The sequence below is a fragment of the Manacus candei genome, unplaced genomic scaffold (assembly GCF_025592945.1).
Source record: "Manacus candei isolate 608988 ecotype Guabito, Panama unplaced genomic scaffold, ASM2559294v1 h1tg000048l, whole genome shotgun sequence".
Lineage (NCBI taxonomy): Eukaryota > Metazoa > Chordata > Aves > Passeriformes > Pipridae > Manacus > Manacus candei.
Genome location: NW_026138096.1, coordinates 2749400 through 2766795, shown reverse-complemented (window position 1 = coordinate 2766795; position 17396 = coordinate 2749400). Strand labels below are relative to the sequence as shown.

General features: G+C 39.2%; 1 protein-coding gene across 1 annotated transcript in view; it reads left to right on the top strand.

The window, feature by feature from the left end:
* Window positions 1–670: 670 nt before the first annotated feature.
* STX18 (syntaxin 18) overlaps window positions 671–17396 on the top strand; it is a 60054-nt gene continuing 43328 nt past the window's right edge. The window contains exon 1 of the mRNA XM_051798487.1: window positions 671–870. Within this exon, the coding sequence (XP_051654447.1) occupies window positions 709–870 (162 nt within the window). The 5' untranslated portion in view covers window positions 671–708. The remainder of the gene's footprint in view (window positions 871–17396) is intronic.

Genomic DNA, 17396 nt, shown 5'->3' with positions numbered 1-17396 from the left:
CCTACAAGGACTGTCGTGTCCAACTCCTGGCCCTGCACAGGACCATTCCCAAGAGTCACACCATGTGCCCGAGAGTATCATCCAAATGCTCCTTGAACTCTGCCAGGCTTGGTGCTGGGACCACTTCCCTGGGGATCCTGTTCCAGTGCCCAACCACCCTCTGAATGAAAAAACTTTTTCTACTATCCAACCTAAACCTCCCCTGACACAACTTCCGGCCCTTCCCTCGTGTCCTGTCACCGGTCACCCAGAGAAACAATCACTGTCTGATCGCACGTGTGGCCATTTCCTAGGGCAGTCTCACACCAGCGCCAATCTCCGACCCAGTGCAGACCTGCTAACGTGTATTAATCAACTCTAACTAACCTGTCTTTCCGCGACCAAGCTGCCGAGCCTGGGACACCGCGGGGAACAGCACCACTGGCGACACCTGCCACGGCACCGCAGCGGGGCGGCCTGACCTACACGCCCGAGTTTTGCTGGAATATAGCTCTGATTCCCCGCAGAGCCGCTATTAGACCGGAGGAGGCGGCAGCCCCCCGTGTCCGCACTCGCGTCGCCGGTTCCCGCGGGCACGAGCCGCTCCCGAGCGCTTCCCGAAGGAAGCGGGAGCCTCCCCGCCCCCTCCCGCCCCGCCGCGCAGGCCGGAACGCGCCGCGCGGGGCCGCGTTGCGCGGGGACGGGCGAGCGGCGGCACCGGCGGGCGCCATGGCGGTGGACATCACGCTGCTCTTCAAGGCCAGCGTGAAGACCGTCAAGACCCGCAACAAGGCGCTGGGGGTGGCGGCGGGGGACAGCGCCAGGGACGAGCTGCTCAAGCGGGGCGCCACCCGCTCCAAGAGCGACTTCACCGGCCGCGCCCGGGAAGTGGTGAGTGAGGCCCGGGGGGGAGGGCGGACTGCCCGCCCCTCACCGCCGCCCCGGAGCGTCCGGCGGGACCCGGGGACAGCGAGCAGGCCCCGGAGCCGCCCGCAGAGAGCCCCGGGGCAGCGCTTTCCCACACGGGTGTGGGCTGGGAGAGCCGCGGGCCGGCGCGGCTGTGGCGGCCGGGGGCGGCTCCGAGCCCGGCTGTCGCCTCCAGGCTCCTCCGGGGCGGCCCGGGGGCTCTCCGGGCCGCGGCCCCTCCTGCCAAGGCTGCGGTTCCGTGGTGCAGAACCGCCGTCCCTTCGGCCGTGCCGGCGTGCACGGGTGTTCCCTCACGCCAGCTGCCACGTAAGAGAGCGCTCCCCCAGCACTTGTGTTCGTCAGCGTTTGTAATTCCTTTTCCTACTTGCTGCCTTTAGTTTGGTTGCCTCCCCTGCCACACGGTATGGCTGTAAAATGCCAGTCCTAGGCAAATTAAATGTACAGAGGTAATCGGAACGTTTTAAGACTCGAAAAGACAAGCACTGGAAAGTTAAGGAATTACAGACCTGAAAGCTGACTGGCATTAGTTACTCAGTCCACAGTTGTTCTGTAAGAACAGTTTTGTCACAGATTGTTTTCCTCCATACTGAGTCAAAGGCAGAGTTTCAATAACATATATTTAATAAGGCACTGGACTGTACTTTCAAAACTAAGAGAAAAAGGCTGCTTAATACAGTCTCTGAGGATACAGGCTTACAGAATGTATATGCAAGTTTAGGACTAAATGAAGAATGCACAAGTTGTCTTGTTCTGTCACTTTCTGACTTAGGGATGATTTAGTTTTCAAGCATAGATATTAATGTCATATTTCTGTGCTCTTTGTATGTTTCCCAACTGTGAGAGAGAGTACATAAAAACTGATGTGTTTTAGAACACTTGAGTTTAGTGGCTCAGTGACTGCTTTGAGGCCTAAGCAGAGGTGTCAAGTTGAGTACCTGTTAAATGAACATATAATTATTCACCATTAGAAAAAAATGATATGTGACTTGTCAGCTGTGAGTTGCTAGGAGGGATCTATCTGCAGCAATCAGACCTGTCCATAAAATTACATTCGTGATCTCCTCCCCCCCCCTCATTTTTTCTGATTTTAACTAAAGGCAGTGTTAGAGAGAACAGGCTTCTTCAGTCTTACCCAAGGCAGAACAGAGTAGACTATTCAATTTCAATCTTCTTCATCAACAAAGCTGAAACTTTTAAATCTGCACTTGGGCTGGTGCTGAGACCACCATCTAAATGTGTGAATAAAGCATTGAAACTACAGCTAGAAGAATAAGCTGTAAATAAATTATGATTTTAACTGCTTGTTTCAGCCAAATACAGTCCAGTTTGATTATGTATGTGCCACACCCTCTTTCAAATACTTTGTTTAGCCTTGCAATTAAAAACTTAGCTGCTTTGGCCAAGACTGTGCAACTTGGGGTGTGGGGCATCGACCACCTCTCTGGGAAGCCTGTTCTGGTGTTTGACCACCCTCTCAGTAAAGAAATGCTTCCTAATGTCCAGCCTAAACCTCCCACAGCATAGATTTGAACCATTCCCACTCGTCCCATCCCTGGATACCGGAGAGAAAAGGCCGGCACCTCCTTCTTCAGGTCCCCTCCCCAGGAAACTGTAGAGAGCAATGAGGTTGCTCCTCAGCCATCTTTTCTCCAAACTAGACAAGCCAAAAGTCCATAGTGGAAGTTCTCCATTTGACCTGCAAATATGGAAATAGTGAAATACACGGAGTCCACACACAGAATTTCTCCTTTCAACATTATATTCTGGGTGGCTTTGCGTAGCATCTTGCAGGTAGAGCTGTACTGATGCCACCTGTGCTCCAAGCTCCAGGAGCATCAGCCAGCCCTGGCAGCACAGGTGGAGTGTGAGACTGGGTGGCTGCTTAGCTGTAGTATCAGAAGTCTCCTTTGTAGTCCATCCCATGGAGGTTTTGTGTCATGTTATTAATGTGTTTGAACACTTGACTGAACTGTGTTAAGTGATGTAATTCTATTGTATGTTGTGTATTCTTTTTCTCCTTTCTGCCCCTGAAGGACTATGAGTCTTGCTGTAGGATTTGAGAACTGTGGAGATTTTTTTGGTTTTTTGTTTTTTGTTTTCATTGTGTACAGTCTTAAGTGATGTTTAAGAAGGAAGATTGAAGGTGCTTTGCATTTGAGGAAGAAGCTGGCAAAATTGTAGCAGTAATCCTACAAGCGGGCACCTGTATTTATGGTGAAGTTTCAATGCTCTTGGGAGATAGAGTTATAAAGTCCTGGTTTACATTCTCAAACTTAATGTGATTTTTTTGGTGGATTGATGTAGGCATAGAGAGTGTAGAATATAAGGGTTTTGACTTGAATAGATATGGTGTGGGGAAGCTGGTATAGAGATGAAAGGATATCTGTGTGCTCTTGGTATTCTGTGTTAGTCACAAGAAAATACTTCAACATTCTGTATTACTTTGTATTTTTTTGAAGCTGACTGTTTTATGCTCAGGTATCCTGTATTGCTGCAGTCTCTGGGGAGCTGATGAAGGTTTTTGTATTTGAGACTAAGTTGTTAACACAAGGATGTTATGAGGTCATCTATAACCACGGTAATGTTGGTTGCAGAGACTGGTGTTGCTGGTGATGTTGTTAATCTGTGACAAAACTGATCCATATAAATCGAAGATTAATGTTATGGCTGTGAACTTGTTGAAAGGATTTTCTTTGCCCTAGCATTGACCCATCACTGTTTGTTTGGTTTGGGGTTTTTTTGGTCTGTCAGCTGCATTGTACAACCATTGGGTTGTCTGATATGTAATGAAAGATGACTTACGCTTTATGTATGGTGAATGTTTCTGGCATGTCTCCATCTCTTCACCAGTTGCATATTGACTAGGACCAGGTAAGAAATGATTCTGGAGGGATTCCCTAGAGGAAAGCTACAGTTACAGTGACATACTTTCCATTGCTTGCAATTTATAAAAGATTGTTAGAATTCATTATCTGTATGTTAGTGCTTTTTGATGAATTAAAACAAAAGCAGCATTTTTTCTCTTAGACTTTACAGTTACATGGCTATTTTTAGTGCAGTATACAGGGATATTTAAGTTTGTATTCTGTCATACTTGTACAGGCATATGTAGCTGAGGCAGGTTGATCCTGACTGGATACCAGGTGCCCACCAAAGCTGCTCTATCTCTGTCCTCCTCATCTGGACAGGGGACAGAAAATAGAACAAAAGGCTCATGGGCCATAAGGACAGGGAGAGACCACTCAGTAGTTAATGTCATGGATAAAATCGACTTAAATTGGGGAAATGAATTTAATTTGTTACCAGTCAAATCAGAATAGGATATTGAGAAATAAACCAAATTCTTAATAACACCTTTCCCCCACCTCTCCCTTCTTCACTAATTCTCTGCCTCCTCCTCACCAGTGGCACAGGGGGACTGGGAATGGGGGCTGCAGTCAGGTCATTGCACAGTGTCTCTGCTGTGCCTTCCTCCACAGGGGAGGACTCCTCACTCTCTTTCCTTGTTCCAGCATGGGGTCCCTCCCATGGGGTGCAGTCTTTCAGGAACAAGCTGGTCCTGCCTGGATCCCCTGTGGTGTCACAAGTCCTGCCAGCACAACTGCTCCACTGTGGGCTTGCTCCTCTCTCAATGGGGTCACAGGTCCTGCCAGGAGACTGCTTGAACTTCCCATGGGGTCACAGCTGCCTTTGGGCACCTCCAGTTGCTCCAGTGGGGGGTCCTCCAGGGGCTGCAGGTGGATCTCTGTTCCACCACGGACTGTCATGGGCTGCAGGGGGGCAGCTGCCTCACCATGGTCTGCACCGTGGGCAACAAGGACATCTCTGCTTCGGTGCCTCTGCTTCTGCACTTGAACTTGGTGTCTGCACAGTTGTTCCTCTCGTATATTCTCCCTCCTCTCTCCACCTGCAGTTACTGTTGTGCAGCAACACTTTGCACCCCCTTCTTAACTCTTATCCCAGAGGCACAACCACTTTTGCTGCTGGGCTTGGCCTTGGCCAGTGACAGGTCCATCTTGGAGCTGGTTGGTGTTTGCTCTGTCAGACATGGGGGGGAGCTTTGGGCAGCTTCTCACAGAAGCCACTCCATAGCCCCCCTGCTACCAAAACCTTGCCACACAGACCCAATATATTTGTTCCTTCATATGGTGTCAGATTTGGGATTAAGCTAAATGATTGAAGAATTTTACTGATTAGAGCAGAAGTATTCAAGAAAAAAAAACCAGACTTGCAGTAAGTGCTCAGTGACAAACAAAAGCAGCGCAGAGGCTGAGTTTGTGAGACTAGTTCACAGCTTTACAATGTCTTAAATCTGTTATTTTGGATATTTTAAAAGATGTCAGTTTTGGAAGGTGTTTGGCATTTGAGTTTCTGTTTTAGGACAATATTAGGAAATCTGACTGTTTAAGCCTTTCCTGTTTTTTTTTAATGGCAAGTATGAGCTATTGGAAATATCATCTGTGTCATATGCTGCTTAGGTATTTGAAAATATTGAAGGAAAGAGAACCTTTTATCTCTACTCACTGTTCAATATGTGTTGGAGAAATAGAATCGAGGGTCATACAGCCTATTAACAGAAATAAATATAAAAAAATGGTCAAGTAGAATTTCATGGCAGGCTTGATTGCAGCCATGAATAAAATCTCCTGATTTGCTATGGGAGGTTCTCTTCTTAAAGTTTTGCAAAAAGCTAAAAAATGAAGTGTTGTAGCATGAATTCAAAACCAATACCAGGCCTATCTGAAAACATATCCTTGAGATTGGAAAAATTGAAAGGTTAAATGTTTCTTAGTCTTTAAATGCAAAATTTCAGAATGATCAAATGTCCATGTTTGAAGCTGTTGAACACATAAGGATGCCAGATTCATGAGGCTGCAACATCTGTTATTCATATAAGCTCTGTGTATGGATTCTGTAGGATGATTAACTGATTCTTCAAAAAAAATTGGTATGATAGGCCAATATTCACATAAAAAATATGTTCAGCTGCTCTGTACAAATGTGTAATGAGGAGGAAAAATCCTCACATAAAACTTGTCTCCAAAACTAGTTCTCGTGAAAGCCAGAACAAATGGCATTGAATATAAATTTTAAGCAAACCTTTTAGTTTCAAGGCTACCTGACTTTTGTACGCTGCTTTGGCTACCCAGAGGATAGTGGTGGCTTTTTTTTTTTTAATTTTAAAATGTTTTACCCATTCTCTGGGTAAAACAGCTTTTCATGCATACCTGCAAAATCCAGCATATTCCATTGTTTGGAATGCAGCCCATGGGATAATTCAAAAGAGCAATGCTGTTAGAAGAGATGGAGAGCTGATGTTTTGTCCTCGATCCCAAACGTGGGGTCTTCCTGCACATTTTTGCACAGTTTGTTATTTAGAGCATTCCCATAGGAGAAAAAAGGGTAGGAGTGTTTGTATATGGAATTTACAATGGCTTCATCATTGCCACTGTCACTTCATTTAATAAAGCCCAAAAATGCTCCAAACCAGTAGCTGGTCCCCCAAATTGACTATAGAGGACCACCTTGAATAACATGATATAATTGTTGACATAGCACAATTAAAACTGAGTGTTTTTAAACATATATACTTTCTGATCCCTTTCAGACTATTTGGGATTGCTTTCAGAAGCACCAAGAATAAAATTCAGCCACCAAGACTGTGTAACGTGCAGTATTAACAGAGAAAGACAAGTCTACACCCTCACTGGAAAATTTCTAGGGATTTACAAACAAAAAAAATTTTGAAAAATATTAGCAGATGAAATCCGGAGATCTAGATTTCAAGCAGAGGATTCCTTGTGCTTAATACAATTTTAATGTAATAAGAAAAAGAGTAGACTTGCAGACTGGGAGGTCCACAGGCTTTTCCACTGCCTACTATTTTTGGATATATAGTAACTTCAGTTCTTGGCAGACTAATATACTGATGCAGGGAGTAACACCATCTCTGTTCTAAAAGTAAAAGGTATATAAAAATAAAAATGCCAAGTATTAAATGTTTTATTGGAATATACAGTAATTATTATGCTGCTGGTTGTGAATCAAGTTCAGGTTGGTGACTCCAGAGCGAATCACATTATATCTGAGCTTTTCGAAAGACTGAGAAATATCCAAAATAAAGAAATAACCAGTTTATTATGTTAACTTTTATAGGATGGGACATGGATTTGCCGGGTCTAGGATAGACCGGAAAGGGACTTAATCCTTAAAACTTCCATATCCAAGAGTGGTACCATTAAAGTCTGTGGCAGAATGCAGGCAGAGCATCAAAGACTGTGGTTATGTAGTGAACTGCTTCTGTTGTGATTGAATAGCTGATACTAACCAGTGCTGTGAGGGAAATGGCCAAAAATGGTTAAAATTGTTGCTTTAATGGTTTTGGTTTTATACTCAAACTAAAAAATTATAACCTGATTTAATAAGGTTAGTTTATACGATCGTTTTGACTCTAATGATTGCATAAGAATAATTCCCATGAGAGAATATTTGGATACAGGGGAAATATATACTGCTTGTGGTGTAGCCAGTTATAGTCTTTATTAGAAATTAATGACTGTGCCAAATTTTGGACAGCGAGTGATATTTCAGTTCACTTCTTAACTTTTAATGAGAGGTAAGTTCTAATAAATTGGGCCCACAGCTGAGGTCATTAGGATTAATTCTGACTTCTCCCATATATAGTTATGAACAGTCACTCTTTTCCCCAAAGTTCACCAGTGATGCTGCATTTTGTACTCGTTTACATGCACATGGGTTTCCCTCCCCCAAGTTGTAGGCAGAAAATATAATTTTGAATTATGCTTTTTCAAATAGGGAGTTACAGCTTACTGCTGTCTAATATTTCAGATTTATCTCGTTCCCTGTGCAAATTATGGATAATGTTAGTTCTTAATTATGAGCATTGCTTTTACTTCTCATTTCCTTCATCCTTGTTAGAGAAAAAGTTTAGTCTGAGAGATGGAAGGGAAAGAAGTTGGTAATTTTAATTAGTAGAGGAGAAACACATAAAAAGCTGGTTAAGGAAATAGCAGAGTAAAGATTTTTTTTGAAAATACTTCTGGAGAAGAATGAAATGCTGACCTTGTTCAATGCATTAGGATTAAATGCCAAATCACTAATGTTCTCCATGTAATGCTTCTGGTTTTAGCAAAACTCACATTAGAAACAACGGTGACGGTATAGATTGGCCTTGAGGGAAAAGTTATGAACTCTTACATTTTGGGAAATGTCTGTGCAAATGTCTGTCATTGTGTCCCTCCCCTCCCCACCCCCAGCTTTGTTTGTTTGTTTTAAAGTACATTCTTAACTCCCTGGGAATTATTTTCTGAATATAACAGAACAGCGGGATTGAAAGTTGGCTTGGGAGACAACTTTCCTTAGTTGCCTGTTAATTTTGTTTTGACTAACTGGAACCCATGTGGTGCTGAGTCATCCAAAAGCATCTAAGGCTGCAGTTCCCATTTTGAGGATGTTGTCTTCGTCCTTACCTTACCTCCTTCCAGGCTGGTTGTGGAAGGTTCTTTCCTTGCTTGGGGTTGTTGGAGGAATCGTTGTATCATGTAGCTGGTCACTGAACTCTTTCCTGACTGTGGTTGTCCAAATTAAGCCAACACTTCTTGAGAGTTCTTGCTTTGTCATCCTGCCACAGATAAGGGTAACGTTTGTGGAAGTTTGTGGAGCATATGAGTATACATTAGGATGACTTCTGAAGGAGAAAGGTGGGCTAGGGGCAGGATGGTGGAGCTCGAGGGGTCTGAAAGGCAGAGAGATACCATGGAAAAGAAAGACAATAGAAAGCGACCAGGCATAGCTGGGAGTAAATGGAAGGATGTATGATGGAGAAGAGCCAGTCTAAGATTAGAGATAGAAATATGGGTTAAAAATAAAAAATAAAAAGAATGAATATCAGGAAATGATATGGAGGTTATGATGTAACACATCTAAATAGGAAAGAAAGGATGGGAAATGGAAGAAGGGAGAACGAAGCTGAAAATATTTTCAGGTTAGTGAATTTAATTGATGTATTTAGGCTTTTTACTGTTTCTCTGAGTTCTTTATCAAAGATTTTGGAGCAAGAGGAGCTCATTATTTTTAGTACTTTGATACTACAATCTTTGGGCTCTGTATTTATGTATGTTGAAATATAATCTCTTGCTTGGGACAGAAGTGAACATAAAAATAAACATACTCAAAAAGAATATCAGTGTGATTTGTTAAGAGATTTAACTGGTGGCGTTTATTTCCCCAGGTATTAGCAGTGAGGCCAAAATAAAGCTGATTTCCCTGAAGTTAGTAACTTTAAAGTTCTAATTATCCTCCTCGTCTCCTTTTTTGAAAATAGAACAAGTTTGGTGGATAGCAGCTGAGAGAAGGACTTAGCTGTGACTCTTCTCACCATCCTGCTGTTCTCATTTTCTGTGTGTGTGGTTTGTCCCTTGCAAAGGGAGGGATGTTCTTGGACATTTGAAAATTAACTTCTTTTATCTTCTGCTAAATAGAGACTTGAACTGAGGAGTTTTCTTCTCTCTGACAATTATCAAAGCATTTCTGAATAATTTTGAATCATTCTGAATCAACTTGTTTTGAACTCTGAAGTGTATCCAAATATTAATAAAATGAGTAGATGCTGTTATTTAGGATGCTAATTAAGCTTCACATATGTGATCAGCAAAAAAACATTTAATTCTAATCTCAGGGAACAGCTATTTAAAAACATAAAGGTTTTACAACTTCTCACAAAAATCAGTTACTTATCATTACTTTCAATGAATAGTACTCACATTTGTGTTTTTGTTAATTGAGGCTGGTTTTGGTCATCAGGGTTAGTTCTTGCTGTAATGCTGAGCTGATTACTTGTGATTTTTGGTAATGAGTGGATTAAGTTTTTCTGTGTTTCACTGTGGACAAAATGATATAATTTTTCAGTGAAAGATTAGGTAATTATGTGCTCTGTCTTTGAAACTTCAGTCCAACTATACTTGAAAATATTTTTCAGACTGGAAATAATAAAACCTGGCACAATAGCTTCGGCAGTGAGAGCAATTAAAGGTGAAAATTGGAGGTATGAATCATTTCCAGCAATTTGAGGAAACTGTTCTTTACTGTTGAAAATATTACTGTGATATAATTGTATAGAATGTTAAATGATGGACACTTTCTTGAAAATGTAAGTTTCCTGACTTCGTGGTGGCGTGTCAAAGCTTTCTGTCTGCCAAAACGTGACATTTTATAGTGATCAGGTGTTTGTTGTCCCTTTTTATCCTTTCATTCTGACTCTGCCTTCCCTTTTGATAGAAGGTGGTGAGAACTGTAGAAGAGCAGATGTGTTTCATCTACTCAAATTTACATCTATTCCATTTCCGTAGGTATTGTCCAGCATTTGAAAACCAAACAAAACAAAACCCAGATACAATTAGATGTAATCCAGATTCCTTTCAGTCTTTGCTTTTCCATTATTAATGGATTGCTTGACATTTCCTTTTGGATATTTCCTTTTTTGGTTGACTTTTAAACGGTTTTGAATGTGGATATAATCTCACTGATTCCAAACTGAATATTTCATTTCTGTAGTACAGGATGCAAGTGACTGGTGCTTCCCAGCTCTCCATGTCTCAGCTGGGTAGGAATTGTGAAATGGGTTTCAAGTGAATATTGGTGGAGGTTCTGTGAGGATATCTGGAAGCTCTTAAATATTATGTTGGTTTATGGTTGAAAATAAGAGAAGGGGTCTTGGTTTTACTCCTAAATTTATTAGACTTCTAATATGAAGTATTATTTTGATATTCTCATTAAATTCTAATGTGATCATTCAGTGAATTTTTTATTTTTTTATGGGGGGAGAGGGGGAAATAAGGCCTCCAGAGTTTTTTTCCCCTGCTCTTACTCTTTCCTGAAAAGGAAGGAAAACATTGTATGAGCTGTAGATGAACATAGTGCTCACTCTCAGGACACTTTATGTGTAATGGAAGGCATGTTATACAATGTATCTGTCTTTTTTATTACCAGTGCACTATTAAAAAGAAGCAGTGATAGCAAGCTGACATGTGAAAGACAAACATGTGATGGTGATGAAAAAAACATTTAATGATTAGTAGAGAAACAAATATTTATTGAAAATAAAAACCATGTCTAAAGGCTCTAATGTTGACTTGGGGAAACACTACCATGTTGTGGTATTTGCAGTGCTGTATGTCCTGTACAGTAGATATTGTTCAAAATTGCTTGGGAACTGGAGCTTGCAATTGTGAGCTTGGAATGTCCTGCAGATAATTAAGTTGTGGTCAGGCCTTAGAAAAATAAAAAGTTCTCGAACTATGATTTTATAAACATGCTACAATAACATTTCTTTATATTTAACAGTTTCTTATAGAAAGCCGATACTCTCACAAGGCATTGACTAAAGGTAAAACATCAAGAAAGAAAAAAATATTAAATTAAAACTTCACTTAGGATGTTGACAGTTGGCTTGTAATATTAAACAGATGTGTGTGTTCCTGAGATATTCTTTCAGAACCTTGTTGCATGCTAGTTTTCATGTGACAGCTACAAATTTTTGATTAATTTAAAATTCTACTTTCTTCAGTTGTCTTTGTTATATGTTATTTTCTTTGGGTCGACTCAGCTGGCCAGTGTGATGCATACTGTGGTTTCTGCTGTGATATTCTTGGGAAGACATTGCTTTATGAGGGCTTAAATTGAGGCATGGCTCATTCAGCCATATAGAAAATTCTTAAATGTATGCAAAGATTCTTGAGGTTAACATTACCTTTGCATGTGTAAGCAAGGTAGTTACTGATTCTGGTTGGGAATGTGATAGGGCAAATTTGACCTCTTTGACTCTTAGGAAATATTGCACATAGAAGTCAATACCAAAAAAAAGAACTGAAGTTTTTAAAAGATGTAAGTTTAACAAAGCATAAAGGGAATTATCAATTAAAGGAAAAGTGTATAGCACCACTAAAATGACAAAATGTTGTGTCCAATTCTGATGTCATCCTTTTTATAAAATGTGATAGTGGTGGGTGGTTGCTTTGTTGTTCTGGTTTTTTGGTTTTGGGGTTTTTTTTGTAATAGAGCTACACAGATGATCTAAAGTCTGAAAAATCTACTTTGTGGAAAGAAATCCTTTAATCTTATTTTGTTAGGGTGCATGATCACAAGAAAAAAAAAGTGTCTGATTTCTGCATGGATCTTATGAAGAAGCAAAGTAAGATAGAGTGCCACAAGTAGCACACATTATTTGAGGTGTGATTCAGCTGATCCTTCATTTGGTAGATTGTGCATCATTTGAAGTATCTTAAGTCAAGTGCATGTATTTCAAAATACATACAGTACTCAACAAGTAATGCAGGAGTTAACGCATAAGGATGGATCAGGAATTCCTTTTTCCATATGGGACACTGCTTCATACCAAAGCAAGGAATTGAATACTGCTTTTTCAGATCCCAGACTACTGCTCCAGTGACCTGTGACTCTGATCAGTCTGACCTTGGACTGCGAACGTATGAATGTTCTCTCTTCGTTTTTAGGAATAAAAGAACGTATAGGAAACAACATGCTAAAGTTGTTATTCTAAAATAAAATAGCCATATTAGGCTTTGCAGGCTGCTTAATCTACCATAGAAGCTTGTTACTGTGAAATGAGCAACCACTTTTTAATGTTGGGGATTTTTTTGTCAGATTTCTTCCTCACAAATTTCAGAGGATGAATTATGTATAAAGATGGTTAAGTGTTTTTTTGTTTTTAAGAGTGAAGAAATCAGTAATGGATATGAGGTGTTCATTGATTAAATAATGCTACCTCGCTGTAGTCTGCATACTGACTCTGTTTCACCTATATGAATTGGATATCTCCTTTCTTTGTTTTTTAAAGGTTTGTGTAAAGGCACAGTAAGTGAGTGTAGCTTATTGTAAGAATACACTTTATTTTTCTTGATGATGTTGTTTCCAGTTCCCAAGATTTTTAGCTCGTTGTAAAATCCATTACAGTGTAGATGGGAAATACTTATGAATACTGTTCATACTTAGGAATACTGATGGGAAATACTGTTTCTTATACTTCTAAATATGATATAAGGAACTGTACAGCAAATACAGGGAAATCCTTATTTGAGGTAGTGAAAATGTGATGGAGAAGAAAAAAGGAAAAAATAACAGAGTTAATAGTTGTTCTAAAATGTGACCTAGTGTAACTTCTTATATCCTGTTTATTTTCTGCCATGTTATAGCATGCAGAATTCATGTACTGTGGCCTGGATATTTAGCTATATTAGCTTCACAGTTTATTGTCTAAAAATTACAGTAGTTTCAGGAGCAGTTTGTGGGTTCACACAAAACACTTGAAATACTTATAATTTTATTTTGTAAGAAAAATAAGACATTTTTGAAGCGAATTTATTTTTTTTGCTTACAGTTAAGAAGAAGCCTTTTTTATATAGATCTTAAATAAAAATCAAGATTTATTGAATTAAGCATACACACCCCATGTAAATTCTAATATGAGTATTATTTCAATTTTAAAGAAATACATTTAAAAGCATCCATTATAGATGTGGGAAGGAAGATAGGGCAAATATTACATGGATTTTATCTTTCAAGTAAAATTGCATGCTCGTTTCATTTGTTTGTACGTGGTTGTTACAAAAAACCATCGTCTGTTTGTTGAACTGTTTTGAATAAACTGATTTATATCAATCAATTCTTAAAATGCAGTGGAAGAAGTTTTTTCTTTCAGTGAGACTTATAAGTTGTGGTAGGAATTCTGTGCAGCCTGATGGTGATGGACATGATCTTCTGTCTGAGCAGGCATACAAATAACTCTGTTACTTTATTGCTTCTTTCTGCTGGGGCTTTGTGGTGGTTGGTTCTGCCTTCAGGTTATGTCCCTTCTGTGGAGGACTTTGAAATAATATGAATAAAGTGTTAATCATGGAAACTACATGAGAATTTGCTTTTTCATTAGCCTACTTGGAGACAGAGGGAGATTATATTAACATAGTTCCAATTATCCTTATTACCGGTGCTTGAATACTGAGTCTCTGTCAGAACAACTCTATAGATGTCTGATCCTACAAAGATAACTTTTTTGACTGAGTCTGAGACTTTGCTGGTGAGATATTGTTGTTGATTAAACACAAATGTGATGTAACAAAAAAAAATACTTTCCTACTGGAATTTTATAAGCAAGATGATTGTTGTAATACAAATAAACTGAAACTCTTGAATATAAGTTTGGAATTAAGTTTCCTATGATTTTAAGACTATGAACTGAACTATTATATTGCCTTCTGATTGCATGGTGTGTTTTCTGCTTTAAATTGTTATTCCTGTATCTCTGAGAGTCTCTAAGTGAGAGCAGAGCTAGATACCCTTTGTAGAACATTTGAACTGTTAACTAAGCAAAATGAAATCCTGGTTGTACTGAAACAGGCTGCAGAGTTACGGTTGATTTAACTGAAAAAAACACTTTGCAAAAAATTCTTAGGAGAATGAGAGTTTAGTGCTCACTTATGGTTTGTTTCCCATTTGACCTTGAGAGAGAGTGAAGATGAAGGTTCAAATCAGAGCCTATGGAAAATGAAGTTTTCTCAAGTGCTGTTTAGGATTTTTTTATTAAGATATGCTTCTCATTTTTTTTTGTTTTGCAAAAAGTAAACTGATTTAGTTGGAACTATTCAAACATTGTTCAGTTGAGTCCTAAGAGAACATTCCTTCCCAAATGGGAAGGAATTATGAATAAGGACATTTCTAATTTCTTATTTGTATTTCCAAAGATATTCTGTACCCTAAATGATAATAATTCTACAAATATTTATGCGTAACAGTTGTTGAGTAAAACTTGCAATTTTCTAAAAAAGTGTAGTTTTGAAAATCTGTATGAGTTGTAGCAATTAACCTACATGCACATTTATAATTCTAGAAAATGGACAGCATATTACATTCAAAGACTGGATCTGATAGATCCAAATTGCTTAAAACATCAGTTATTGAAGATGTCCCCCTGGGACTTTGAGAAACCATTTAACAGATGAAAGTACATTTTGAAAAGTTTGACCTTACAGGCAATCATAAAATGAATCAAAACAGTTCTTTCCTCCCCTGAAATGTACAGAGCCCATCTGTATCTAATCCAGTAATTATAGACTGAGTTCAATTACCTTTTCAAACTTAGAGCAGACTGGAGACTAGGCAGTGAACAAACATAGGGTTTTGTCTAGACCTCAATTGACCACAGTCTAAAACTTGAATTTACATCTAATTTTATTTTTAATGTCGTTTGATAGTTTTTAAAGGATTTCTTTTGCTACCTAGTTGCTAGATCATGATGGTTGTTACTTGTTGACTTAGTGTTTATGGCTACATTTTTAACCCAGTGAGGTTAATAAAATAGGTCTGAGTCCTAATGGTTTACTGGATAAATAATTTTAAATTTAAAAAAGCGGGTTAAACAGCTATTTTGAATATTTAATATTGCTGCAATGAAATTATGAAAGAATCTGAACAAAATTATGTAATTTAATGTCTGTGCTCAAATCTATATTTTTAATGTTCTGATTAAAACACCCACCTTTGAAGTTTTTTTCTCTTTTAGAAAAATGAACCCCAGACTACCCAACTGCAATATTACTGGTACTTGACACAGATTAAAAACTATGCTGAAAATAGATTTTCAACTGTTTTATTAATTTATTTCAGTTAGAGCAAATAAACTATCCACTCAGCCCTATGGGCAGTGTTCAAGAATACAGCTACAAGTTGTAGCAGTTAGTAAAGGTTATCACTTAGACCACTAACTTGAAGCCCAGGCATCTTTTGATATTATCCTACAAGCAAAACAAACCACATAATATTTATCTAGCTGGGAAGTATCTTGTGCTGCATTCACTGACATAACATTGCCAACATGATGCTCTTATTCCTCATGTGACAGTTACGTGCAGCCTTCTCTCGACAAGTGTTCTCTGCAACAAAGGCGTGTGTAGTTTGCAGGAACCAGCCCCAGTGCCCAAGACTTTGGTTGTTTCAACAACATTTCCTGTCTCTTGGACAGCAGTGGAGGAGCAACGACTAAGGACAGAATAAACACTTTAACTTTTCCATTGTACCGTGTGCTTTTGATGGAATGGCATCTCCCGGCAAGTGAAGGCTATGATAATTGGTGCATTTAGTTTAACTTACTAATTCTTAATAGTAATCAGTATTTTGTAGCAGTTGCTGTAATTAGTTAAGAATGTGGTTCATGATGACTTCCAAGTCAACACTATTTGATGAATAAGGCACACTGTTGCAATGAGTAGTAAATTTGACATGACAAGCAGGAGTCTTTTGATGTTTAATTGGTTTTCCTTGTAACACTTGTGGAAAAAAAAGGATCTAATGAATGTTGCGTTGACTGTAAAGCTGTAGGCCCAAGAGATTGCATGGAATGTATTTTGTCTTTATATTTTGTAAACATGGGGAAAGTTCTCTACTATTTGTCTTCTGGGGTTTTTTTGGTTTTTGTTTGTTTGATTTTGCTTTTTAGTGTGTTGTAGTTTTCTGAATGAATGATACTGTTTTGAGGAGGTAATCCATATATAAAATTATTTTTGTAATCATAATTTTAAAGCAAAATTTGTAGTAGTGTAAGACCAGAAAATGTAGTAGTTCTTGGTATATAACATCAGTTGGTTTTTTTCCTCTCAAAAAGGAAGGACTGCCATGCACTGAGAAGTCAGGAAGTTCAATTTTCAGTTGCAGTCCTTTCATCACAATCCTATTTACAAAACCACTCAGGACTTTTTTTCTCCCTGCCTTAACTCCACATCAGGAGCCAAGAAGACCTTTCAGCTGTTGCAAATGGCATATGTCATAATCTGTTGTACAACTGTACTTGGTTTAGTAGATTTATCATAGAAGATGCTGTCTAAAAACATAGAACACTTCCAGCAAGCCCCCTATCACTTTTTTCCCTCCTTCTTACCATAATGTCCATAAGAAATAAAATTCACCTAGAAATTCTAGTAAAGTCTGTGCTGCCATTCAACGTACCATCAGACTTTGTAATTGAAAGTAGGGATGGTTGATACAAGTTCCTGAATTTTTAATAAAATTTTATTATAGTTCATAAGGCTACTACATCCAGGATGCTGGATCTATTTTTTGGGCTCTGTTTCACTTTATAGGGCTTCAGTGTAGTACAGAACTTCAGAAATGAAAGCATTTCAGCGTAACAGCTACACCGAGTGTGTTCTGAGAGTAAACTAACGCTGTACCTGGAGTCTGCACGTTGCCTGAAATGGGAAGTCTAGATTTTGCACTGTGTTTGCTCTGACCTAGATAATTTTAGTTCTAAGGTATAGTGACACTTCTGACCACAGATTCAAAGGCTACTAACAGTAACTTTTTGGGAGTTATGCCTCCTGCAATAGACAAAAATTGTTTTACAGGTGAAATGACTGTTTCATAGTCTGTCTCAAGATTTTTCATGACCACATCAACTGTTTGTC